This window comes from Glycine soja, chromosome 20 (assembly GCF_004193775.1).
Source record: "Glycine soja cultivar W05 chromosome 20, ASM419377v2, whole genome shotgun sequence".
Classification (NCBI taxonomy): Eukaryota; Viridiplantae; Streptophyta; class Magnoliopsida; order Fabales; family Fabaceae; genus Glycine; species Glycine soja.
The window spans coordinates 43,714,833-43,740,690 of record NC_041021.1 but is presented as its reverse complement, the minus strand read 5'-3'; the positions used below and the strand labels follow the sequence as shown (position 1 = coordinate 43,740,690).

The 25,858-nt window shown below is 30.5% G+C and overlaps 3 protein-coding genes across 4 annotated transcripts; 1 reads left to right on the top strand and 2 right to left on the bottom strand.

Annotated features, from left to right (window-relative positions):
• Window positions 1-649: 649 nt before the first annotated feature.
• On the bottom strand, window positions 650-2,950 carry LOC114403372 (putative serine/threonine-protein kinase). Of its 2 annotated transcripts, XM_028366298.1 has the most exons (3): window positions 2,736-2,950; window positions 2,520-2,603; window positions 650-2,200 (listed from the first exon to the last, which is right to left on the bottom strand). In XM_028366298.1, exon 3 carries the CDS (start codon window positions 1,957-1,959, stop codon window positions 844-846), a length of 1,116 nt encoding a protein of 371 aa, XP_028222099.1. In that variant the 5' UTR covers window positions 1,960-2,200; window positions 2,520-2,603; window positions 2,736-2,950; the 3' UTR covers window positions 650-843. The 2 variants fall into 2 exon arrangements, with proteins under 2 accessions (XP_028222099.1, XP_028222098.1); XM_028366297.1 differs by having other exon boundaries at window positions 2,520-2,950.
• Window positions 2,951-3,650: 700 nt separating this feature from the next.
• On the bottom strand, window positions 3,651-11,713 carry LOC114403467 (histone-lysine N-methyltransferase ASHH1-like). The gene is made up of 11 exons (XM_028366467.1): window positions 11,473-11,713; window positions 10,629-10,656; window positions 10,417-10,481; window positions 9,371-9,527; window positions 8,962-9,048; window positions 8,711-8,795; window positions 8,535-8,628; window positions 8,198-8,396; window positions 6,098-6,132; window positions 4,496-4,943; window positions 3,651-4,208 (listed from the first exon to the last, which is right to left on the bottom strand). The coding sequence occupies exons 2-11, from the start codon at window positions 10,629-10,631 to the stop codon at window positions 3,939-3,941; spliced, it is 1,443 nt and encodes a 480-aa protein (XP_028222268.1). The 5' UTR covers window positions 10,632-10,656; window positions 11,473-11,713; the 3' UTR covers window positions 3,651-3,938.
• Window positions 11,714-20,057: 8,344 nt separating this feature from the next.
• Window positions 20,058-25,411, top strand: LOC114401592 (protein S-acyltransferase 8-like). The gene is made up of 5 exons (XM_028364143.1): window positions 20,058-20,393; window positions 22,420-22,605; window positions 23,032-23,343; window positions 23,466-23,699; window positions 24,591-25,411. The coding sequence occupies exons 1-5, from the start codon at window positions 20,352-20,354 to the stop codon at window positions 25,092-25,094; spliced, it is 1,278 nt and encodes a 425-aa protein (XP_028219944.1). The 5' UTR covers window positions 20,058-20,351; the 3' UTR covers window positions 25,095-25,411.
• Window positions 25,412-25,858: the final 447 nt, after the last annotated feature.

Genomic DNA, 25,858 nt, shown 5'->3' with positions numbered 1-25,858 from the left:
ACTGATTAGAGTAAATGTCCTGCCGTGTGCACAACTCATAGATTTGCAATTAATCATATCATAAAAATAGAGAATTCTCCTACAATTTATCAACTCATCTCATGCCCCCAAAACAACCCCACTGTTTCTTCTGTTGCTAATTATTTTTCTAACAAATACAGTAAGGGCAAAATTTAGATGTATTTCCTTGTATACTTTTTGAGCGTGTTATTCTCCAATTAAAACTAATTTTTCACGTTGAAAATTCAATTAATAAAGGTTTGTATTAAATGTCAACATAATTTACTATGATAAAGCTTTAATTCTGATTGAAGAACAATATCAAAAGTGCCTATAAAACAATATGTATATCCATAAGCTAATCCAAACTTGCACCATGGTCTCAAAATATTAAAATGAAAATAACTAAAGCTGCAAATAATTTAATGAACTCTCGTCATAAATTGAGAAAACTTTTATTGCATGGTAAATTATTAAGGCCCATCCATCATTGCTGAAAGCCACACATTTGTATTGTCATGTCATGTCCATAACAACACTACAAACTAGAAAGTGAATAAAATTATTAAAAAAATAAAAATGCATGCCTGTATGGCTGTATGGCTGTTTCTGTATGCCCATCAAATTTGTAAACACTATATATACAAAGTAGAAAGGAGAGAAATTGGGGAACTTTCGCATGGCTTAGAACCTTGTAAAACCCTTATATCGGAGTTCATTACACAACTGAATTGGCAGCAAAAACAAAATGTGATGATTTGATCACATTTATTAAGAACATGTAAACTAATTAATGTTATTATAGACTTACATATATATATATATATATAGAAGTAAAGGTATTTACACGAGATGAAAAGGTTTGGTTGAAAGTGACATTGAGTCCAACCATTGAACAACTTGGGGCATTTCGGGCCTTTCCTTCTGCATCTCACGGGTGCACTCACAAGCGATGCGCACGTACTCCTTAACACTCTCCTCCTCCCCCCTCAACCCAATATTCACATCCACCATCTCCATCTCCGCATTATTCTCCTTCATCTTCCTGGCCCACTGGACCATCCCAATGTCGTCCGTGCCCAATTTCATGGGCAAATTGGGCCTGTGGCTCGACGCGGTCTCAATCATCAAAATCCCAAAACTATACACATCCACCTTCGTGTTGGCCACATTGGACCCTTCTATGTACTCCGGCGGCATGTAGCCCATTGTTCCCGCGAACTGCGTGGACACGTGGGTCCGAGTGTTGTCGATCCTACGGGCCAGCCCAAAGTCAGCGATATGGGCCTGGAAGTTAGAGTCCAGTAAGATGTTGCTGGCCTTTATGTCGCGGTGGATGACGGGCTTGTCGAGGCCGTGGAGGTAGGAAAGCCCATGGGCCACGCCGCGGATGATGTGGACGCGTGTGGGCCATGGGAGAGGGGAGCGAGAGAGATCGGGTTCGTGGAGCCACTGGTCGAGGTTTCCCTTTTCGATGAACTCGTAGACGAGGAGGCGTTCCGGGCCTGAGGCCCAGTAGCCGAGGATTTTGACGATGTTTGGGTGGCGGAGGCGGCTTAGGGTCTCCATCTCGGCGGTGAACTCGCGGAAGCCCTGGAAGGCGTCGGGGGAGAGTTTTTTGACGGCGACGGTGGCGCCGTTGGAGAGACGGGCCTTGTAGACGAGGCCGAAGCTGCCATCGCCGACGATGAGGTGAGGGGAGAAGTTGTCGGTGGCGCGGGCGAGCTCCTCCCAGGAGATCTTGATCAGGTTGGGGTCGGAGGACCAGTTTTCCAGGACGGAGCGGGAGGAGGCGTCACGGTGGGGGGCGGAGCGGGTTCGGATCTGGGAGGTGCTGCGGGTTGGGGCTTTGGTGGAGTTGCGGTGGTGCTGGCAGAGGAGGATGGCGGCGGCAAGGAGGAGCATAACCACGAAGAAGCTGGCGGTGGCGGCGACGATGGCTAGGAAGGCGTGTTCCATGGGTTTAGAGAGATAATTGATTGATTGAATTTAGAGAGAGTGGAATGATTAAGGAAGGGTAGAGTGGAGTAGAAAACAAAATGGAAGGGAAAGTCTCATTGTCATTTCCTGGAAGCTGTTTGTGGGAGACCAGTCAACGCAGAGTTGGAAAATCAGCTATTTTGTAACTACATCTGCACTGCATGGATGTTTCTTCATCCAGATTCTGATTTCATGCTGGAATTGAACTTCCCACTCATATCTGTAACAATCCTTTCACACAATAAATATTTCTCTGAGTAAATCAAAATTCTTTTAAAATTTAATTTTAGTCCTATTAAAAAATTGCTTCTTTTTCATTTTTTTCTAATTTTAAAATGTCCATTTTTTCTTCCATATTTAAAATATTTTTTATTTCAAAATGTTTTATATAACTCTTTACAGAAGAATAAAACTTTAAATTGCGCTTTAAACAAAAATTGAACATTTCAAAATTTAACAAAACAAAAAATAGATAAAATTATTTTGGAGAAACTAAAATTAAGCTTTAAAAAATTTAGAGATATAAAAGCATATTTTACCTTTCATAACATATGTCCTGCAATCCCTTCTAAAGCTTGCCCTGTACCAATGCCTTGACCAACCCCAGATCATAGAAGCAAGCCCTACGGCCAACCCAGCGGCCAACCCAGCGGCCAACCCAGCAGATATAACAGAAGCAACAGAAATAATAGGATCAAAAAATTAATTCAGAAAAAACATATGAAAATTCATTTAAATAATATATTAATTTTTACCCTTTCCTAATCACATATTAAAAATTAGTAAGTTCCTCGTGGAACAAACCGCGGAAAACAAAGTGTCAGATCGAGGGAGAGATAAAAAAATAAAAATAAAAAAAATCCTTCCACTAAGGCACGGGATGGGGGCTCTTGAAGTTATCAGTTTTTTCCAGTTGTAGTTGAGTGGACGACACAATGATCTCCAATAGTTTACATTTATTTCTCTCCTTTCACTTTTTAACCTAACCTAACCAAACAACTAAAAATAATTTCCTCTCGTTATTTTTTAAATTTCATCAATCCAAACAATTTTAGAATCACTTTAATTCATTTTAATTTATAGTCTCTTAATTTAGTGTATTGAAAAGACCAAAATACTTATATATTTTTTCACTAGAAATATTTCTCATAAAAATGTACCTTTCTTTTTTATCAAGCATACAAAATCATTCCAATAAAATTGTTTCTCTCGTCCCAAAATAATAATAATCTTAAGTTATTTTACACAATAATAAATAAATAAATAAATAAAATATTATAAAATTAATCTTATATTTTATTAATTTATTTATAAATTTTATTATCCATCATTAATATTATAAAAACATAAGTAAAAAAATAATTAATATTATATTGAAAATATAAATTATAATTATTTTTAAAAAAAAATTCTTAACCGATAACTATAACGAAACAAAAGATTAATTTTTACGAGAGTTATCTTAAATATCATTTCAAGAATAATTTCTTATTGACGCTCAGTGTGAAAATTAAAGTCACAAATGTTATCTTATTGAACGTGTCAGAAGTAAGTGTCTATACCCTACCTCGTGGAATACCATGACCCATACCTAAGCGATAAATTGACAAATCGTTCTATTGCATCCAGACACTGACGTCTGGCAATTAAATAATTTGAATAAGCTATCATTGATCTCTATGAGAATATCCCATCTGTGTTATGCTGAGAAAATACATTAAAGGGCGACATCCATAATATTGCATACAGACAGAAGTTTTTCTTTTTTCATTCCCATAAAAACAAAAACAAAAATCGACAGGCAGAAAAAGGCAAAATAATAAATAAAAAAAATTATAGTAAGGATTATTTCATCGAGTCACAGATTATCTATTTTATGAATTTTTAAAAAGAATCCCATATATTTTGTGACACTGTAAATTACAGATTATATATGGGGAAAAAATGTGATAAGAATTTCAACCTGTCAAGAGCTTAATTTCGTTTTCGTTATCAACTTCAGTAGGTTTTCCTTGGCCAGGTGCCCTTTGCGCAGTGCAAGCAACATTTTTGACAATTGATGAGTAAAGGTCAAACTCCGCCTTCAATTTCAGGCAGCAAGCCTGTATCCACTTCTCTGCTACAGTGGTGGATACACTGTCTTGGCTATCCCTCTCGTGCTCTTCAATGGCAGGCCGTATTTCATCGTATAAGGAATCAAGAGCAGATGTAGCATCGTCCTTTATTTTCTGCATGGAGGAGAGCTTTAAATAAGAGATGAACACAAAACTAGACAAGCAAATACAAATAGCAATCATACGTTACAGTTGCACGATGACAGCAGAGCATTTACTATAAAGCACCAACCCTCTATGACCTAGCCATTTAAAACAAGATCCTCCAGATCCAATTACGAAAATGACAACTAAATTATTAAAGCTATCTTTGCAGGATATTTACCTAGCTAACTGAGCTTAAAATGATAACAAAATCCAAAGCCATGTTATGATGTTCAGCAATCAGCGACAAGTCATACCTCACAATTTAAAATCTCCTCTTGTGCTTCCTTGAATGCTAGGAGGGCAGCAGCAAACTTAGCATCGATTTTCTTCTCTGTGAGATTTTTAAACCTAACGCCATTATATGACCTTGATCTTTTGGTAGACATGGACCTAGGTCCAAGAAGATAGTTTCTGCCTGCAGTATTACTTCGGATACGTGATATTGCATTCTTTTGTGAAAGGGTCTGTTCACCATCCTGGTAGTACAAGTTCATATGCTCATCTGCTACATCAGTTTTAATCTTCTTCACATCTAAATCTTTCATCTGAACTGAATCAAGGGGCTGAACATGGAAAGCAGTGGACTCCAATAATTGTTCAGCTTTAACCATAACATCCAAAGAGGGTTCGGTTCGTCCATTAAAATTTGACACCGGTTCATCCTCTGCAGAATCATATACAGGAATTTTCTCAACTGAATACCTGTAACCCATAACATCAAAAAATTATGCACCAAATCATCACGAGAAAAAAGGAATCAAAGGAACAATGTAAAAAAGACCAAGTCAAAGAGATATTAATAGATAGATTAGACTACAGATTTGATGATTATAGTTAAAGCCTTCAGTCTTCAGCACAAGGTCAATTACTAAGTAATATGCAATGCTGAATAAGTTTGTAGATCACATGTGCTGGACTGCTGGGCTGGCATTATCCATAACAAGTTAAATCCATTCCTGAAAATCAAATCAGTGAAGAATGAATGTCCCAGTTCTTCACATGTTTAGCCCCAGCCTACAACACTGGCCCACAGCAGCCAGCATCAACTTCTATTTGCCACAGCTTTACGTATCCATGTCATTATGAGATGACACAGATACAAGAACAATGGAAATTCTTAAAAATCAAGATTATGATAAAGTTTAGATACGTTAACATGAATTTTAGATACAAAATGCACGAAATTTATAAAGAGGCGTTGATCATTTCTCATCAATATCTAACTATATCATTGAATGATGATCACAATTTTAAAATGAAAGAAGAAGAATTTATGAAAGGAGAAAAAAACAGGTACACATTTTTCCTTTGCTGGTTTGCCACACAGATACAAGAACAATGGAAATTCTTAAAAATCAAGATATGATAAAGTTTAGATACGTTAACATGAATTTTAGATACAAAATATGCACGAAATTTGTAAAGAGGCGTTGATCATTTTTCATCAATATCTAACTATATCATTGAATGATGATGGCAATTTTAAAATGAAAGAAGAAAAATTTTATCCAAGGAGAAAAAAACAGGTACAAATCTTTCCTTTGCTGGTTTGCCCTTAACAGAATACAAGTGCAATGCATATAATTTGTCATTTTTTAATTTTCTAGGTTTCACACACATGTATTAAAGAAAGTAGAGAAATCTGATCAGAGCTACCTAAGTAAAAGCTAAAAATACAGCTATAGATGCTAATTACATTCAAAGCTACAAATGTTGTGTATATTTATATGTTTATATATAATTAGCATAAAATCTTTGATGTTGCTTATTACATTGGTGGCCAGATTCCTAACAGAGAAAATGAAAGCTGTTGTTTAGAGATGAATGCATCACAAAACAGGAAAATTTAAAATTACCTGTCATCATCATCTTCCCATAGATAAGTATCCTCCTGCTCATAGTTTTCCCAACATTAGGAAATATAGTTGATTGAAAATCAATAATAATCAAGGAAAAGGAAAAAAAAAAAAAAAAGGGATGTAGCTATAGCTATTTCCGATTATTACAAGTGTAAATTCCCCCCCCCCCCCCCCCAAAAAAAAAAATGAAATGATCATTGGAGCAAGCATTCCACTAGATCAAAACTGATACAACCAACAAAAATCAAGCCATAAGTGAGGTTGCTTACGCGGATCAAACAAAGCCATAGGTTGTGTTTGTTTCAAGGTATCAAAAAGGATTCCTAGGAAAGTGAACTTGGGAATATCCCATTCCCATGTTTAGTACAAGTTTTGAATAAATATTCTTATGAATTGTAGATTCTTAGGAATATAAAATGTTCATGTTTCACTTGCTTCTTATTCCCATGGTGAAAGGCGGGTATATTATATTCTCACGGGAATAGAAGTTATTTTCTACGATAACTACATAAACCAAAAAGGATTCCTAGGAAAGTGAACTTGGGAATATCACATTCCCGTGTTTGGTACAAGTTTTGAATAAATATTCTTATGAATCGTTGATTCTTAGGAATATAAAATGTTCATGTTTTACTTGCTTCTTAATCCCAGGGTGAAAGGTGGATATATTACTATGAAGCACGGATTCCAACTCCGACACCGCGACACGGCTAAATTCTAAAACATAAGACACAGGAACACGGTATATATATATATATATATTATTTATAAGCATCAAAAAATTATATTAAGTATCACAATTATCATTCAAAAGAAAATTTCACAAAGCAAAAACTTTGTCTCTTTAAAAAATAATCTAAAAACAAACTTGCTAATATATTTAATAAAGAGTCTCACCTAAAAAAGTATCAAGATAAATCATCATAATTGAAAAGATAAATAAAAAACTATTAATCCTAATCTATCTAAGTTCTTCTTCTTCCTTCTTGATCATCATCATTGAAAAACACAACTTCTAATTCTGGTTTATCAAGGGATAAATTAGCAACTTCAAGAATTTCATTCTCATCAAGTGATCCAAACTCATCTCTTGCAATGTCCCACATTTTAGTTTCTTCTTGATGATATTATGGGGAATTTCTTGAAAGAAGACGAAGATTACTATGAACAAATATTAGAGCAACCTTGTTTCTTTTGATTGAATGAATGAACGAGTAAGTACTCCAGTTTCTTTCACAGCATGATGATGAACAAGGTTGCCCTAGTAACTTAAGAGCAATCTTTTGAAGTGTTGGTGCATGAGCACCATGAACTAGCCACCAAAACTTTGCCTCCATGAGCACCAGTAACGAATAGATATGAACGAGGGAACCAGTGAAGACGTACATGAATGAAGGAGTGACATGACTGACGTGAAAAGAAAACGTTGTTATTTTAATTTGGTTTAATCTAAATTCTAATATGTTATTATAATTTAAAATATAATGTTTTATCTTTAAGATTTAAAAAAAAATAGGATGCGTAAACGATGTGAAGAGGAAATAATAAAAAATCTAATCTATTTTTATAATTTAAAATATAATCTTTTATCTTTTAAGATTTAAAAAAATATGATTTTGAAAAAAATAACAAAAGTCGTGTCGTGTCTGTTGGCTTCTCGTGTCTAGAACCATGTCGAAGGATTTAAAAATAAAAGTTGGACACGGCAAATGCGTGTCCGACACGTGTCCTTGTCGTCGGCGTGTCGGAAACGGGGACACCGTTGTTTGGGGTCGTGTCGGTGCTTCACAGGTATATTATATTCTCACGGGAATAGATGTTATTTTCTACGATAACTACATATCCCTATTCCCTACTTCATTCTTCCACTTCTATTTTTTCAAGTTTTATTAAATGATTTTTTTAAATCTAATATTCAATCATCTATCAAAAGAATAAAAAACACCTAAGCATCACCTTTCAAGCTATCGACAAGACTTAAAAGCTCATGGTCTACAAGACTACAACAATCACATCATGTGTAAGCCTATGAAAGGCTTATCTCAAGTACTTAACTTTTTTGAGGCTTTGCTACCTTAGATAAATATTAAAACTTACTTGAAAACCACGAGATTTTGCTCCAAGGAATCCAGAACATTTGAGTGCACCACAGAGGCAACGAACCTTGGCACCACCAAACCATTCAAAATTATAATCATAAGCTAATTCATTTCCAATAGGAATATCATGTTTTGCAAATATTCCGACTCTTATTTCCCCCAACACATTCCATTTTCTCGTCTCACAGTTCGGTTGACTGCAAACTTAAAAGTATTCATTTGATATCAAACCTTGGGCAATGAGAAACAAAGAGAACAAGAAAACAAACCTACTATATTTGCATACTAGCAGGTTCGATTTACTTAATTTTCATATTTTTGTTTGAAGTGATTACCAGGAATGATTTATAAATCTAGCAAGGCTTCCTTTCCTGGTTGCATCAATAGATTCAGATGCATTAAGGCAAATAATAAATGCATCTTTAAGACCTACAAAACAAACAAGAGTTTTACAAGAACCGCAAAATCAAATACCAGTCAAATATAAACATTGAATTAATTGACATTTGACCTTGATTTTCATAAGCCTGGGATCTACGTTTGGCTTCTTTCCATGATATTACTTCTCCACAGTATTCAATGACAAATTGTCCTGCCTGTACAAAATAAATAAATTGAAGTATGGCACTGCTAAACTAAAGGAATGACTAAATAATTAGTCATTCCCATAACAAAACAGAAAATACAATGACATTCATTAAGTTTAGCAAGAAAGTTCCCTTTTCTTTTTCCAATTTTCATGGCAATTCATTATATGATTACCTTAATATCCTCATCAGCCAAAAGACCCCATCCACGGCCTTCAGTTTTAAACAACTTTGTTTTTGCATATTCACATTTCTGAAATTTCTGTAACCATGACATATAGGACATGAATATAGTAATTAGTAATTGATGTTAGCTTCATAAAAAATAAAGTAGGTCAAAAGTTCAAAAACTGTGAAACAAAAAAGTTCTAGAAGGGCATTCTTGAATGCTACTGAGAAGTTTGTAAAATGGAAAAATAAAATATATATATATATATATATATATATATATATATACATATATATATAAATAGGCAGTAATTATATCAAATTCCCTCAGACACAGGTTGGGAGCTAATAAGTAATAACTTCTCATGATCAACCTTTAACTACCTGCAGGATGGTTATATTAAACATCAATTCACCTGATTTTTGCATAAGACACCACAAGGGCAATAACCAGGGGTGCATTCAGTGCTGGTTAATACATTCAGGCAGCTATCCCCACATGCATTGTCAGGGTCATCAGCATCATATTTGCATTCACATATAGCAATATCCTCCTCCTTCTGCTTCTTATGCCTGGAAAGAAATAAAAAGAAAGGCAAACAAATCAATATAACTTATAAAGGTAGTTAATCCAGAGTTCTGACGCAAAATATTCATTAGATGATGATAAGGAATGTAATGAGCTCGTAAACCACTATTTGGGTTTCTTAAAAGTTAAAAGAGGGATGGAAGTAGATGCACTCCACTCCAATTCATCTCATTCCATTATTTGGGTTTTTAAAAGATTTATTCCAATTATAATGGTGCCATTTTTTTTCCTTGCGAGGTTTACTTCTTTGGGAATCCAGTCCTTACTAAGTTTTCTATGCATTTGGATACTTGGAAGGATGTCTACTATTCCTTGGACATGCAGGTTAATCTTACTAAATCTTGTTTATCCAGTAATCTACTCCATTATGCCCACTCTCCTGTTTTCCATGAAGATAGGCTCAAAGGAAATGGAAGATTGTGAAGGACTTCTAGTGATCAGGTTTGATATTGAGACTAATATTCAAAAGTCCAAGTAATCAAATGACCAAATAATAAGGACAACAAAAGAAACACCAATAAGCATAAATAGTTCAAATGAATGAAATTATACCAGACTTTATCTTACTACCAGATGGAATCAAGATTCAGCATTGCTAAATCGTTCAAACAATTTATGTTTGAAAGTTTCATGAATTTAAAGACAACCAATCAAGACGCATGCTTCGTGTTAATAGAATTACAGTGAAACACCATTAAGCAATCAATAGCAAATCAAATTCAACAATACACAAGGTATGATTTCAATTTCATACTAAGAAGCAGTTTCCATCAAAATACACTATGATCACAAAAGAATTGGAGTTGAAAACAAAAAGAGGGGGAATGATGGAAGAAAGCACCATTAAGGAAATACTATAAAGAAACTACTAACCTTCGTATGCAAAACTCATTCTGATTCATATGTATGTACTGAGGCAACTCTTCAGTATGAAGATCCTTCAAAGTAATAATGTCCTTGTTACTTGACTCAAACACACATTAACATGAACAATATTGCTTTTCAATAAAATAATAATAAAAATATAAAAACCTAGACATAGATGAAGGAAGTGTGGCAAAAACTAAAATGAAAAAAAAAATTACCATCTGAGCAACTGGTTGTATTGGTAACCTGTAAAAATAGAAAATATACATAATTTTAGAGAGAGAGCAAAGCACATAAATTAATATGTTCGGGACTCATCTCTGATAGCTTTATACTCACACACAGCAATCAACTAACAAATTAAACCAGACTTCAATAAAAAATAAAAAATAGAAATAAGCATCATAATCTTGCAAAATGCCGACGTAGAAAAATAAGAACATGGCTTTTTGTTCTCAATTTACTAATCACCATGGGAGGACGAAGTTCTTTTTTTTTTCCTACATTCTTCAAGGAAGTTGTCAAAAATTAATCTTTGTTCAAAATTTCCTTCAAAAAGGATAAGAAGTAAGAACAAGCACAGTTAGCTCTTTTTCACCATCAAAGACATGGGTTAGAAATAACTCTTTCTCCATTCAAGAAACCCCAGAAGATATGTTCCTTATAAACTAGTTTAAAGCTAAAATTCACAACAACGAAATCGCAAGAGTGTGAATCCACTGAAAATAACATATTGTCAGTACAAGTTTCTCTTGGTAGACCGACACATAGTATACAAATTTGCATCCAATTTCAAACCTAAGAGTCATATACTCACTCTATTGAATCACAAATTCACAACTCTAATGCTGGTATCATGAATTATCTTGAAATGTTGGTGGTACTAAAGAATTCAAATGGCTTACACTAAAACCCTAAAACCTAGGAATCAGAAAAATTGAGCCAGCGATAACAATGTTAGGGCTAGATTTGCCTCCGAAAAGAAGAATATGGCATAGAATAATCAATAAAGAGAAGTCAAAGGTCATCGCAGAAGCGAGAAATGGTTTGTGAGGGTGAAACCTGTGCTGCAAAAATGCGCAATGATTAACGAACTTCGAATGCAGTAAGCGGTTCCCGGTGGAAAGACCTCCGGCGGCCCTGGCGGAGAAATTTTCCGGAAACGGCACGGTTTCCGGTAAGCGGTGCCGTCGAAGTAGTTACAGTGACGCCGAAGTGGCGGTGGAGTTGGTCCGTAGGACCCGCGGACCGGAGAAGTTAGAGAAACTCAAACTCATAAAACGTTTTTCCAACGAAAATATTTCATAATTTCTCATAATTAAAATCTATAATGAATGTTACTTAAAAAAAACTTAACTAGAATGCGTATAAAATATATTACATAATAATTTAATTATAGATTGTCTTGATGAAACTATTTGTTTAAATTATTGAAAAAAGTATTTCGCAGCTCTCTCAAAATATATAAAAAATTACTTTATTCATCTAATCAATTTCTTTTCTTATTTATTAATTTTTTTCTCAATGTAATTAGGTATCTTTTTATCAGTAAAAATATATTTAGTTATATACTAAACCTTCCATGAAAGATTCACTTAGTTTCAAACAATGAAAAAAAAATTACATTAAGTTTAAGAAATTTATAATAATTTACGATCAATTGAACTAATTTTTCTTGATAGAAAAACAATAGCATGCTATTGGGTAAGTAAAAATCTGAATTTCTTTTTAACTAAAGCATACTATTATTAAAAAAACATATTATTTTGTGTTTACCTTTTAAGATAAAGTTTTGGCTTCTCCCCTACATTTCCTCATGTTAAAAAAATGCAGATTCAAAATTACAAAATAAAAGTTGAATAACTTCCCACTTATGACATTATGAAAATGCTCTAATAAAAAAATATTACTATTACTTACGTTACCTTTCTCTTACTAAGGACAATATATACTCCTAAAAAGATGTTGATTGTTGTTGGATAATAAGTTATTTTATGTATTTTCTTTATTTTGTTTTATTTGAGAGTAGTTTAATTTTATATATTTCCCTTGTTACTATTGTACGTTCATATTTACATTATTGGAATAAAGCTCTGGTTATTCATCTCTCTTTATTTCCTTTTTTTTTTATGTTGGACATTCTTAACAAGATATGAAGAGTAAGTTAGACAATATCTCATTTAAAAATTTTAGCTATTTTTTGGTGGACTCAATAATGTTATATCACTTTTAATATTTCTTTTATTTTTTATTTCAATAATAGATCTTATTTTAACATATTAAATCATTTTTAAGTCCTACAAAAATTAGATGCAGATTATTTTTGGAAAAAAAAATCATTTTTTTAAATAAATGCAAACGTTGACAATTTTTCTCCAAGAACTTATTATGCTCCAATAATAAAATTTACCAAAATCAGATTTTGATATTAAAATCTCCTTACAAAATTCCTTATTGGATATCCTCTCCTCTTAGATTCAAGCTATAGCTTCGGTGGATCCATTTTCAATTTTTGGTGGCTTATTTGCAATCCGCGACTTTTCCAATAAGTTATTCAATGACCATTTTGCATTATTTCAACATACTCAGTATTTTGCAACGACCTATATAGAAATCAGGGTTTCTCTAAGTACCCCAAACCAAATGCCCCAATTAACTGTTCATTCTATAAACAAAAAATCATATTAAAATAATAAAAAATACCTTGTAATCTCATATTACGATAAAAATAAAGATTGAGTTTATCATTTTTTTTTTCTCATAAGTTTACCATTTTCTTTTAAAAATAAATAGTTTTAACCCACGGTTTTTTTTATTGGTGCACCCATTGAATCAGTTCTGCAAGAATGTGTTTGTGTTGTGTCTAGCCTACCAAAACTCAGCATTATGAGCTACCTCATATCAACGTGTAAAAACCAAACGATTTTTTGTGTTCAATCGCTTAATTTGTTATCTAGTTTACTTTTGATAACTAATCGATTAAAGTTTAAGCTAATTAAATTATGACTTCAAATATTTACTAATTCAATGTTCATTTTTAAACATTACTTTATCATGAAAATAAACATTCGGGTGACCTTTGTAAATAATAATCCATTCGAGGTGAATGCCGTTTATAGGTTGTCACTGATTATTATATAAATTTCAATATTTTTTTAATTTAAACCACATATTTTACCGTAGACTATTTCATTTGAATAATAAATATTTATAATATGGTAGTATTAGTTATTTTAATAGTATTTTTTCCATACATGAGACTTAAAATTGATAACTTACTTAAAAAAATTAAACGTGTAGCAATTAAGCATGTCCAGATGATCGTTCTGAAGTTGCCATAAAAAAACATCACCCTAAGTAGCAAGGAGAAATTCCACATTAGTACCCAAAAAAGATTAAAGCATATAAAATGTATGAGGAAAATTCTAAATTAAAAATACAAGAAATCAAATTTACACTTTATTGTACAACTATATAGTTATTAAAGAAAAAGAAGAATAACAAATTTGTGTTCACTTTCTATTGGATTCGGATTCGTATCCACTTTAATTGATGAAAAACAGTGTAGTGTAAAATTAAAGGAAGGGGGCGTGCCTCTTTATTCTATCGAAAACATGTAGGTTTGTTGTGTCCAGATTGCCTAGCAAGAAAGGCACAATTAAGAATCAAAGACCTGCTATGCTTAAAAAGCTGACTTTGCAAGGAGAATGCTTTAATGAACAACTTGGGCATGGAATATTTATCATTATTATTATTAGGAAAAAGCAACATTTTTTGGTAAGGGAGAAGCATTAAAGCATCTGAATCTGGCATGGTCAAGCCAAGACCAGCAAAGCCAGCCAGGTTGGAACTTCACTTTTCTCCATTTGCTTGCAATGCTTTTTTAGGACTCATGCATTGCCATTTGAAACGGTTCTTTCTATTCTTTTAAAATAATGTAAGATTTGATGGAAAGAGAAAATGGAAAAGATTATTCGATAAAATTATAAGGTGAGGCTTGATTTGTATGTTTATTTTTTATTTTGTTTTTTAAAAATAATTTTTATTTTAAAATTTTAAGATTTTAAAAATATTTTTTTTCTTATTTGCTATTTTCTTTAAAAACAAAAAACAGAAAAAAATACTTAAATCAAACAACACCTAAAATGATAAACTTTCATGAATCCTCAATAAACAATCAGGTAAAAATATCTAAAATTTGTATATGGTAAAATTTAATTAACACCTGTGCCATGAGTGCATGACACGGTTTTTGTATGGTGATTTAAACGGTTTTGATATTAATCTAAAAGAAATAGAGAATAAATTATAATTTAGCATACATAAATATTTTTTTGCTTAATTATGGTTTAATTCTTAAAATTTGAGGTTAATTTAGTTTTGATCTCCCAAATTTAAAAAAAAAAATCATTTTAATCACTTAAATTTGAAAAGAAAAGCATTTTAGTCTCTAAAAACTAAATTTGAGAAACTAAAATGTTTTTTTTAAACCTTTTTAGTACTTAAATAGTAAATATGAGGGACTAAAATAATATTTTTTAAATTTGAGTGACTGAAAAATCATTTCCGCTCTTAATTTTAGGAGTTAAAGTCATAATTAAACCTAGATTCTTTATAAGTTAGACTTTAATATAACTAAACAAAGACTGTTTATAAATAAAAATAAAAATAGGATCCATTTACATCATGTAAGTCTAAAAATTTACATTAAATTTATACCGTATGTGTTAATTCTATAATTGATAATATCTTAATAAATATGAAAACTCAATATATTTAATGATAATTAGTTAGTTATCTTTAATTAATAAATTAGATCATTGATTTGATTTTTCAAATCAATTATTTATCAATTAACAATAATATATTTTTACAATTTTTTCATGCAATAAAGTACACATTTATTTTTCTCTAATTATTATTTTCGTGACACTTTATTTTTGTCTCGTTAAAAAAATACACTTGTTAAACAATAGAAAAAAAATAAATGTATAATCTAATTATGATTTAAACTTATTTGTAATTTTTTTGTTTTCTTTATTCATTTTATTGTTAAAACATTTTATAATATTTTTTTCACTGACGGTAAAAAATGTATATCATAAGTAGAAAAAAAATTATAGACTTTATTACGTAAAAATATTATTTTGTTAATAAATTTTATAAATAGTTAAAAATAACCAAATAATTTAAATGATTGATTATAATTAATTAATATTCATATTAAAGTTGTCATATTTATTAACATATTATAAATTATATAATTAAACTATATTAATGATGTAGACTTATATTCCGTGTCAACATATCCTATATAACATAAAGTTATTTAATAAAGATTTTTGGTTAAATTATTCATTTGGTTTTATAATTTCACGATTTTTACCTTTTTAGTCCATATAATTTGAAAATGATTTTTTTAGTCCTTATAGTTTACATTTTAATTCTCTCTTAATTTTTGTAGTTTGAAAATAGTTTTTTTAATCCTTACAATTTGTATTTTAATTTTCTTTTAGTCCCTATAATTTAAAAGTGGTTTTTTTAATTCTCATATTTTATATTTTAATTTCATTTTAATCCTTACCATCAAATATGAGTAATATTATTAATTACAATTAATTACAAAAATATTAATAAGTAATTCATAACTAATTTATCGCAAGATAATTTGTAATAAAAAAATAGTTGATAATTTATAACTAATTATATATATATATATATATTGTAATAAGGACTAAAGGATAATTAAAATATAAATTATATGGACTAAAAAACCATTTTTAAATTATAGGAATTAAAAAATAATTAAAATACAAACTATATATTGACTAAATTTTTTTAAAAAATTATAAAGACTAAAAGATAATTAAAATATAAACTATAAAGACTAAAAATATAAGCATCGTGAACCTATAAGGAGCAAATAAGTAATTTAACCAAGATTCTTTATAAGAATATGTTTGGTGAGACATTTTAGTTACTTTTTAGAAAACTTGTTTAACTAGTCGGTACATAAATCTCTTTTAGTAGCTTATAACATTTTTTAAAATGTTATTTAAAGTAGTATTTTTTAACACACTAGTTTTTAACCTTTTTTTATCCTCAATATATTTATCTAATTTTTTAGTTACTTTTTTTAATTAAATTATGATTTTATTATTTTTTTAGCATTTTAAATTTTTTAGCTATTTCAATAACTAGCTTTACTTAACACCTATAATTTAATAAGTTAACTCAATTAATTTTACCAAATATAACCTAAACAAATCATAATTCACAAACTTATTTAACTGAGAATGAATAAGAATGTAAAACAAATAAATGAATATTTATGTATAAGATTATTTTAGATTTTTTAACTACTTCAATAACTAATTTTAGTGAAGACCTATAATTTAATAAATTAATTTTTTTTAACTTTTAATTAATTTTACTAAACATAAACTAAATAAAAATGGACCATAATTCACAATCTTATTTAATAGAGAATCAATAAGTAAATGAAGATTTATGTATAATATATATATATATATATGTTTTGTTTTATAGGATGATATCACCTAATAATCATATGTTTATTCTCTTCTCTTCAAAGAATATTAAATAAAATTATTTCAATGAATATTAAATGCAATTAATTACATTTGATTTAAATGAGAATTAATTATATGTATGGTAAGTTAATTACTTGCAACCAATCTCACGATTTCAAAATGCAATCAATTTTAATTTGATTGATTAATTCATATAATAAATTAATTAATAATCAGATATTAATACATTCTGTTTATTTTTTTTTAATTATAAATTCAGATTTATTTTTCTCTCATAATAAATTCTATTTCTATTTTTATTTCCTATAATAATGATTATAGAAAATGAATCTAATAAGATATCAATTAGTTAGATGAATTTCTATTTTACGAATTGGTTAGCCTGATTACACGTGTATGTGTTTGATAGTTAACCTTAAATCTATTCAAGTTTACAAATATTTTTGAAAGTTTCGTGTTTATAAGCAGATAATCATTTTTCAAATTTTATAAAATGTTATGTATTAATTACTTGTTTTATATTACTCATTATATTCTTCTATTACCTTATATCATGTGTTTTGTTGAATATTATACAATATTATTTATAATTATGATATTTTTTATTATTGTAAAAATATTATTGCAATTAATAACAACATATATTACTCTATATACTACTAATTGATTACCAGTTAATAAATCAATAAAAATAAAAAAAATAAAACAAATCAATAAGAATCATTTTCTTACTTTATATTATTACCTCAAACATATGTCTCTGGCAATACATCTAAATGATTTTATTAATTTTATTATTATTTATAGTAAATTAAACTTACTGCTCATAATAATTTTGTATATATATTATATATGATAAATTATTTAATGCCCAATTAAACAACATGAATTTAGCATAAATAAATATATATTCTTTATAAATGAGGACACATTGTTAGAATAAATTAATGCAATAAAAAATTAACATAAATAAATAAATGTTCTTTATAATTAAAAAAACTCATATTACCTGAGATAAGGCTACATATGATCTGCCTAAAATAACTTTAAGGCAGCTGAAATAGTTTATTTTTAAACAACATATTTATACTAATAATCAACAAAATTATTATTTTTAAAATAATTCCATTTCAATGAATGAAAGTGACTATCATCACAAAATTATGACAGTTAAAAATTTATAAATGTGATTTATATTTTTGATAAAGTATTTTAACCTACTTCAATCGACATTAAAAAATTGACGAAAACAGTTAAAACTTAAAACCCTGTTTTAATGTTTTATATTAAAATTAAAACTTCACTTAAATAACATGCATTAATCTTGAATAGATATTTTTAATTAAAATAAAAATCAGATTAAATCCCGGACCCACCAGATGCTATCGTGTTCACTGGGTCACACCCACAGAGATGATGAAAATGAAATGAAACGAAAACAAAACAAAAGACGAACGCTATTGAAATTTAAAACACCCTAATGCATTGTTTTGGTTTACTTTTTCATATATAATAATATTAAATAAGTGTTTTGAGAGATCTCTCTCCATTAATAGCTAGCTTTAGTGTACCAACAAGCAGGGACAAACCAGACTAAAATAACATGTGGGCTAACAAAAAAAAAAATCTTTCAATAACTATATATCATTATTTTTTATATAAAATATTTATAATTTGATGCTTTAATATGTTAACATATCATAAAAATAATTAATAATTGAGTTTATATTATTTTTTAATAATAGTTTTCAATATATACTAAAATAATTAATAAAAATTATTTTTTCATTTTATTAGGAACTATACTCTTATTACTAGAACATTGAATATAAAAAATTAAAAAATACCTTTTTTAATTGCTAATGTGCGTTTCTATAGTTTAAAAGTTATTCCAAAATCCAATCAATTAAATGAAACTTGTTTAGAGTATATGAGATTTGGAAAATAAAAATTCTTTTAATTAAAAAAATAGAGTTTAACAGTTATATACTAACAAAGTAAAAAAAACTAATTATATAATAACTAAAACATGATGAAATATAATAATATTTGGATAAAATTTCTTAAAAAAGATAAAATTTCTATTATTTTAAAATTTTAAAGAGTTAAAAGATAAAAGCAAATAACATTACTATTAATTTTATAATTTTGAAAAAAGTTAAGAGATAGTTTATTATATAGTAATTAAATTTAATAAAATATAATATTTAATTTCAAATCAAATTTCCTTGAAATAAATATATAATCACTTTTAAAATTTTTATTTGAAAAAGAAATAAGGCCCAAGCTCCCTCCCTCTAAGGCGGGTACACCTCTCTCAACAAGTTATGGTATTATTGAAAATGAATTTGGTTTTTTTAAACATAGATATATAAAAACTACTTCGGTAAAAAAATTGAATCAAATTAATTTTAAATTATTTTAATTGGTTTAATTTTATAGTCAAATAATTAAATTGGTTTAAAAATTAATTCAAAAATCAATCAGATTTTTAAAATATGATTCTTAATCGAAATTATTTTTAATCAATTTTAAATTGATTCTAAGAACAAAAACAGTTTGGAATTGATTTTTTCAAATAAAAGAATATTTAAGTGAAAATTAATTCGAACAACAATAGAAACAATTCAGATAACCAATTTGATGTTATAAAAATAGTGTATTTTTTTCTCTTGAACTAATCTGAGAAAAAAATCAATTGAATTTAAGTTCAATTATAATTTAATTTTTTTTGCACACCCCTCTTCTTAAGTATTGTATTATGTTTGAATTTTATAAATGAAAAAAAACATGGTTAAAAAAATATTTTAATAAGAATGATTAATCGAATTTTTCGATAAATATTAGCCTATAATAAATTGATGAATCCTCCAAATTAATATCATCATTACCCAGAATAGTAAGCTTTAATGTAGTTTCTAATAAATTTTATTGAATAATTATCTACCATTAAAAATTATATCTAATAAAAAGGGTGTGAAAGATAAAAAAGAAATAAAAGTTAAGGACACCTTCTTTACTTTCAAAACAAAGGCACCTTCCTCTTCTTGAAAATTTTATTTTCATTTCATTTTCACTTTTTCTTTTTTGCTACAATACATTATTGTAGCCGCGCACACTCACACAAAATCTTCTTTTTCATTTCCCCCGAAACATTCCCGAGTGCAAATCCAAAATTCCAAACTCAGAAACCGCCATCTCTGGGATCACAATCACTCCCTTTTTCTCTCTCTTCTTTTTCTTTCATGTGAAGCTTTTCTATCACATTACAGACATAGCCCACAATTTTTGACCCTCTCTCTCTCTGATTCAGTGGAGATGAACACTTGCCAGTTCCGGCTCTTGAACTCTTTCTCCACTTAGTGTGCCAGCCAAGAAGGACTCTTCATGGCTGCAAAGCGCGTGTACCAAGTTTGGAAAGGAAGTAATGTAAAGTTCACTTCTTTCCATCTTCTTCCTTGCAAATTTAGCTTTTTATGCCTGATGCGCCATCTGGGTATGCTCGTGGCTCTGTGATTTGCTTCGTGCTGAAGGCTTTGAATTTCTGGGGTAGTTTTGGTTGCTTGAATGTGGAAGTGGAGTGGGAAAATTTTATGCTTGGAGTGTTTTTTTTTTTTTTTTTAAAGTATAAGTTGGGTGTGTGCTGTAACTTGAAACTTGAGCTGGTAGTGAGGAGGGCTTATGTGTTATTTTTGTGGGATTTTACAACTTAAATGCTGAGCTGTGTTGTGTATGATGATTACAGTTGGTTTTCAACTCAGGTAGTTCATGTTTATTCTAGGGGCAAGGTATCTGTACTTTAATGTTGTGCCATGTGTTAACTAATTGGAAGTGTTAGGTTCAATTGGCTTGCTTTGACTTTTGGGGAAATACTTTATGAAGAAGCAGAATTTGACCTCCCCTACCCCTAATTTTGCTAAATTTTTAGGTCAGGGTGTGTTTTTTAGTTTTGGATGAAAAGGACGGTAGAATTGAAGAGTATTATGAGTTTGGGCTTTTGATCACTTTTCAATTTGTGTCTTACAATGATGATATGATAGTTTTTCTACAAATAAATAAATAAATAATGTAAGATGGTTAGGACTTGGTTTGAATTAATTGGGTAGCTCCTTTTCTTTTCGTATTTATGCTTTTGACGTTTGTTGAAGAAGGATGGGATTTATTTCAGATATTTTTAGGTGATTTTGTGCTTTGAATAGAGCTGTCATGGAGGATTTTTGAATTCTCTAGGGGAAATGACTCCTGACTAAAGATAAATTGTAAAGTTTATGAATAGATTATTGAACGAGTAAGATATGATGTAGGTTTGGTCATGGATTGCATTAAATTGGCTTAACATGGGATGGACCACTTGAGCAGCCTAGACAGGTGTGTACTACTGTTATGTTCGGTATGATATCAAGTGGTTTGTGGTAGAACAAGCTTTGAAAGGATGAGAGATATTAAGTGTACGGGTGATTAACAGATTTGGGCATGAGGATTTTTCCATGGTCAAAGTAATTACTCTTGAAGATATGCTGAAATTGATGTCTCGATCTCCTGCTCTTGCATAGGTTAGTGTTGATCTTTGGTAAATTGATACTCATGAAGTAGTAATCTGCACAGCTACTGGTTACAGTAATTTTTATTGGAGATGGATGATGGCGGGTAATATTTGCTGGTATTGTTGATTGGAAGATTGATGCTAGACAATTGATTGCTACTGGAATCTTGTCAATTATTCTAATCTGCAGCCTACAAGAGGTGATCTGACAAGTGACAAACAATGGATGATTATGTTTCATCACGTGTTACCTCATTGGTGTGGAATACAATGAGAAACAAAAAAAAGATAATAATCTCTAAAGCCTGCGTGATATAAGTTATGATATGATCATGGACACATTCATCAAATGGTAGTTGAACTATTGAAGTTCATAAAGAAATAGAGACATATAGGTAGAGACATCTAGGTATAAACATGCTAAAATAAGCTGATAATACAATAGATAGGGCACTTGTGAAATTTTAAGGCATTGTGCAGTATATGTAGTTCTCTAGTAGTGTATTTGGTTGTAATGAAATGCCTGTATTTTCAAGAGCATCTCTTTCCCTTTACAGTCGTCGTAGGATAGGATTATGTCAGTGATGGTGCTTGGTTAATGGCTGCTTCAAGGGATCAGTCATTTGTATGCAAAAATATTGGAATAGTTTATTACATTTTTGAGCCAGTTTGGCTCATTGGGTTCTTTCTGTTTTAGACAGGATAGACGTTTCTTTCTGTTTTAAATAGGAGGATTCATTATTCTCCTTATAATCTACATTATTGTCCTCTTGAAATGATATAGCATCCTGTTAATATTGCATTCTTTTGTCTAATTTTAAAAGTGTTTTAGTTTTTGTCACGAAGTATTTTCTTCAGATTTTAAACTTAGTTTACTTTGTTGATTAATACTTTTCTCCTGATCTTCTGCAGAAATTCATATGTGGAGGGAGGTTGGTATTCGGGCCCGATGCTAGGTCCCTGTTTGTCACCTTGTTGCTGATTATTGTTCCAGTTATAATCTTTTGCATATGTGTAGCAAGGCATCTTCGGCATGAACTTTCTTCATATAATTCTGGATATGCTATTTTAGCTGTGGCTATTCTCTTTACTGTTCATGTAAGTTCTGTTAATTTTTTTTATTTAATTATATAATGTTCTTGTCTTTTTGTATGCATGATTTGTTTTGGCTTGGTCTGTTTCTAAGTTCCATAGTCCAAATTTAATGCAAGATATCATATGCCACAGAGAACATGCTTTCTACTGTTCACATTATATTCTGTCCATCTTCCTGTATACCTGTTATGAGCCAATGCGGAGAGCTGCAGAAGTGTGGCTTTTTTAACTCAATCACTGACATTCTAATCAATTCATCATGCATATTAGTGTTTTTCCCCTAATAATTTTTTAATTACTAAATTAAAGTTCAGAGCTGTTTTTGTGAATGATCATAACATTTCATTATAAAGATATTGATTTTCTTTAATTTTCTTTTTGGATCCCATATTGTGTGTCATAATATAATCTCACAGCCTATGTTTCCAGGTCCTGGTGGTTCTCTTTCTTACTTCATCAGGTGATCCGGGCATTGTTCCAAGGAATCCACATCCCCCAGAAGAAGAGTTTCGTTATGATTCTTCAGTTTCTGTTGATGCTGGGGGAGCTGGACGACAAACGCCAAGTCTTCAGTTCCCTCGAACAAAAGAAGTTGTAGTCAATGGCATTGCTGTAAAGGTGAAATATTGTGAGACTTGTATGTTGTATCGTCCTCCTCGTTGCTCGCATTGCTCCATTTGCAACAACTGTGTTGAGCGTTTTGATCACCATTGCCCTTGGGTGGGCCAATGCATTGGTCTGGTATGATAGTTGACAGTCATGACATACTTGATTTTATGATACACGTTTTCTTCTTTATTGGTGTATGCTATTTACTTGTTTTCTTTGTTCTCACGTATTTTTGTGCCTTTTCCAATGTGCAGAGGAACTACCGTTACTTCTTTATGTTTATTTCTTCAGCAACTATTCTGTGCATCTATGTGTTTTCCCTCTCAGCTTTTTACATCAAGGTTCTGATGGATAATTATGATGGCACAGTTTGGAAGGCAATGAAAGAATCCCCTGCATCTGTGATACTAATGGCTTATTGTTTCATCTCTTTGTGGTTTGTTGGTGGACTGACTGGTTTTCATTTATACCTTATAGGCTTAAATCAGGTCAGTCAATTTGTTTTTGACATTTCTGGTTTTAATATTCTCATGGATTAGTGTACCTTTAGACTGTCAATAAAAAAAGTTAAATGGGATGATCTTCGTGGTATTAATTCCACGCTGCTTTATCTAAAATTAGTAAGTGACCCGTGCATTTCCACGGATAAGCTGAAAAATACAACTGACAATGACAATACAAGTGTGAACTATATAGTTATAATATTATATAATATTGTAATTTTTTAAATTTAAAAGCAAGTGAATGAGCTAAAAAGTAATATAAAATAAAAAAGTAGATCATCGATATGTACAAATTAAATTTGATGATGATACAAAATAAAAACAGGTATTATATACCAAAACGGAAATAACAAATTCATAATGTTAAAGACATAGTTTGTGCAAAAGGTTAAGACCAAATAAGTGTGCAATTTACAAATGTTACTTCAATATTGCATTAAATTTATAAACATGACCAAATCAAAGCATGGTTGACATTGGGATCACGAAATTCAAAGACTATTTCCATGCCAGGTGAGAAGCTCTGGGCTTTGGAAAAATCTCTCCATCCATATCCAACTTGCCGTCTTTCCCCGGTTATTATAAACAATGCGGCATTCGGCATAGTCTGTTATGTTCAATTCAGTGAACCTTTTCTCTTTCATAAAGTAATACATACTATTTGGAACATCTAACATAACCAATAAATGAATTTGAGATAACATATAATAAAAAAAATTGTTTATTAATGACCACATGAATATGCTTTGATCTGGCCATGTTTATAAATTAGCAATCAAAATTGTTTAATCTAAAATACTTCTATTATTGTTTCTTGAGTGTTTTTGTGTTACATGAATATGTTCATCATTTAGGTTAGTGCCTTTTGTCTCGCAGACTACCTATGAAAATTTCCGGTACAGAGCTGAAGGCAGGATCAATGTTTTTAACCGGGGTTGTTTAAATAATTTTCTGGAAGTGTTTTGCACAAAAGTAAAGCCCTCAAGGAACAATTTCAGGGCATTTGCTCGAGAGGAGGTACCACCGAGACCTCTGGCTCCGATCATTCCCCGGGATCGTGAGGACTTGGGTGGAGACCACCGCCCTAAGGTTGAAGCCGATCTTGATATTGGTGAAGACCTATTGAAGATATCACAGCGCAGGAACATCGAAGAACTTGATGAGGACATTCGGAGCAGAGGGAGCAATGGACCACCCCACAATGCATCTGAACCTGACTCAATTTTGTCCTCAGATCATCGAGCTCCCACAATTCGATCTGATGCTAGGCACTCGAGTTGGGAAAGGAGTGGAAACTGGGAATTTGCACAAGATGCCCTTGCCAATTCAAATGCAACAGAAAGCAGAAACTATGTGACTTCAAAGGAAATGCGCCAATGAGGGGTGTGGTTTTTGTCTCTTACGGCATCAACCATATATGATTTGGGATTATTTGGATACTATAGATGGAAAAGGAAATGGGAGCTGAATTGGTTGCAACTTTTGCTATAAAAACTTAGCCTACTTTTTTGTGGTAACCCTAGTTCTTTCGGAAGGCATAGAAATGTGTGCTTGTAATTTGTTTGAGAGACTGTGTCCTGTTTTTTCTTCTTCTTTTTTTTCCCTTATTTTTTAACAGTCCAATATATGGATCTCATCTTTACTTGCTTTATTCTTTGTGTAAATAATCGTTATGATATACTGAAAAAGCTTCTCTACGTAATACTGCATTTTATGCACTGTAAAAATGCGTCCTCTGTTGGAAGTACTTTACATTGCTATTACATGTGATTGGATAAATATATTAATTAAATATTTATTTAATAAGTTCTTATAAAATAAAATGAGAGTACGTTGTTACTAAAACACTTTCTCGGGTCTTGAATAAAAAAGTGCATTTATATGAAGGGATATTTATATTCAATACTCCTCCCATCTCTTTTTAACTCAGATTTTTTTGAAAATTTTTGTTTCTATGTATGTCGTTTTCAGATTTCAAGATAATACTAATTATTTTTTCTCGTTATATCCTTGTCTCCATTAATTATTTTATATAGTTTTTGTAAAATTAGATAATAAATAGTTAAAAAAAATCAAGAATAAACTAATTATCTGTTAGTCAAACGCTAATGGGTGAATATGTTGAAAAAAAAAATCTTATTTTG

Coding starts and splice junctions, on each gene's coding strand:
- LOC114403372 (XM_028366297.1), bottom strand. CDS start 1,959: ATGGAACACGCCTTCCTAGCCATCGTCGCCGCCACCGCCAGCTTCTTC.
- LOC114403467 (XM_028366467.1), bottom strand. Junction 8,796..8,961: donor TGGCTGATGAGGATATTAAG/GTAATCATATAA, acceptor TATTTTGTACAG/GCAGGACAATTTGTCATTGA. Junction 4,209..4,495: donor AGGAGATTTTAAATTGTGAG/GTATGACTTGTC, acceptor TCCTCCATGCAG/AAAATAAAGGACGATGCTAC.
- LOC114401592 (XM_028364143.1), top strand. CDS start 20,352: ATGGCTGCAAAGCGCGTGTACCAAGTTTGGAAAGGAAGTAAT. Junction 23,344..23,465: donor TGGGCCAATGCATTGGTCTG/GTATGATAGTTG, acceptor TCCAATGTGCAG/AGGAACTACCGTTACTTCTT. Junction 23,700..24,590: donor ACCTTATAGGCTTAAATCAG/GTCAGTCAATTT, acceptor TTTGTCTCGCAG/ACTACCTATGAAAATTTCCG.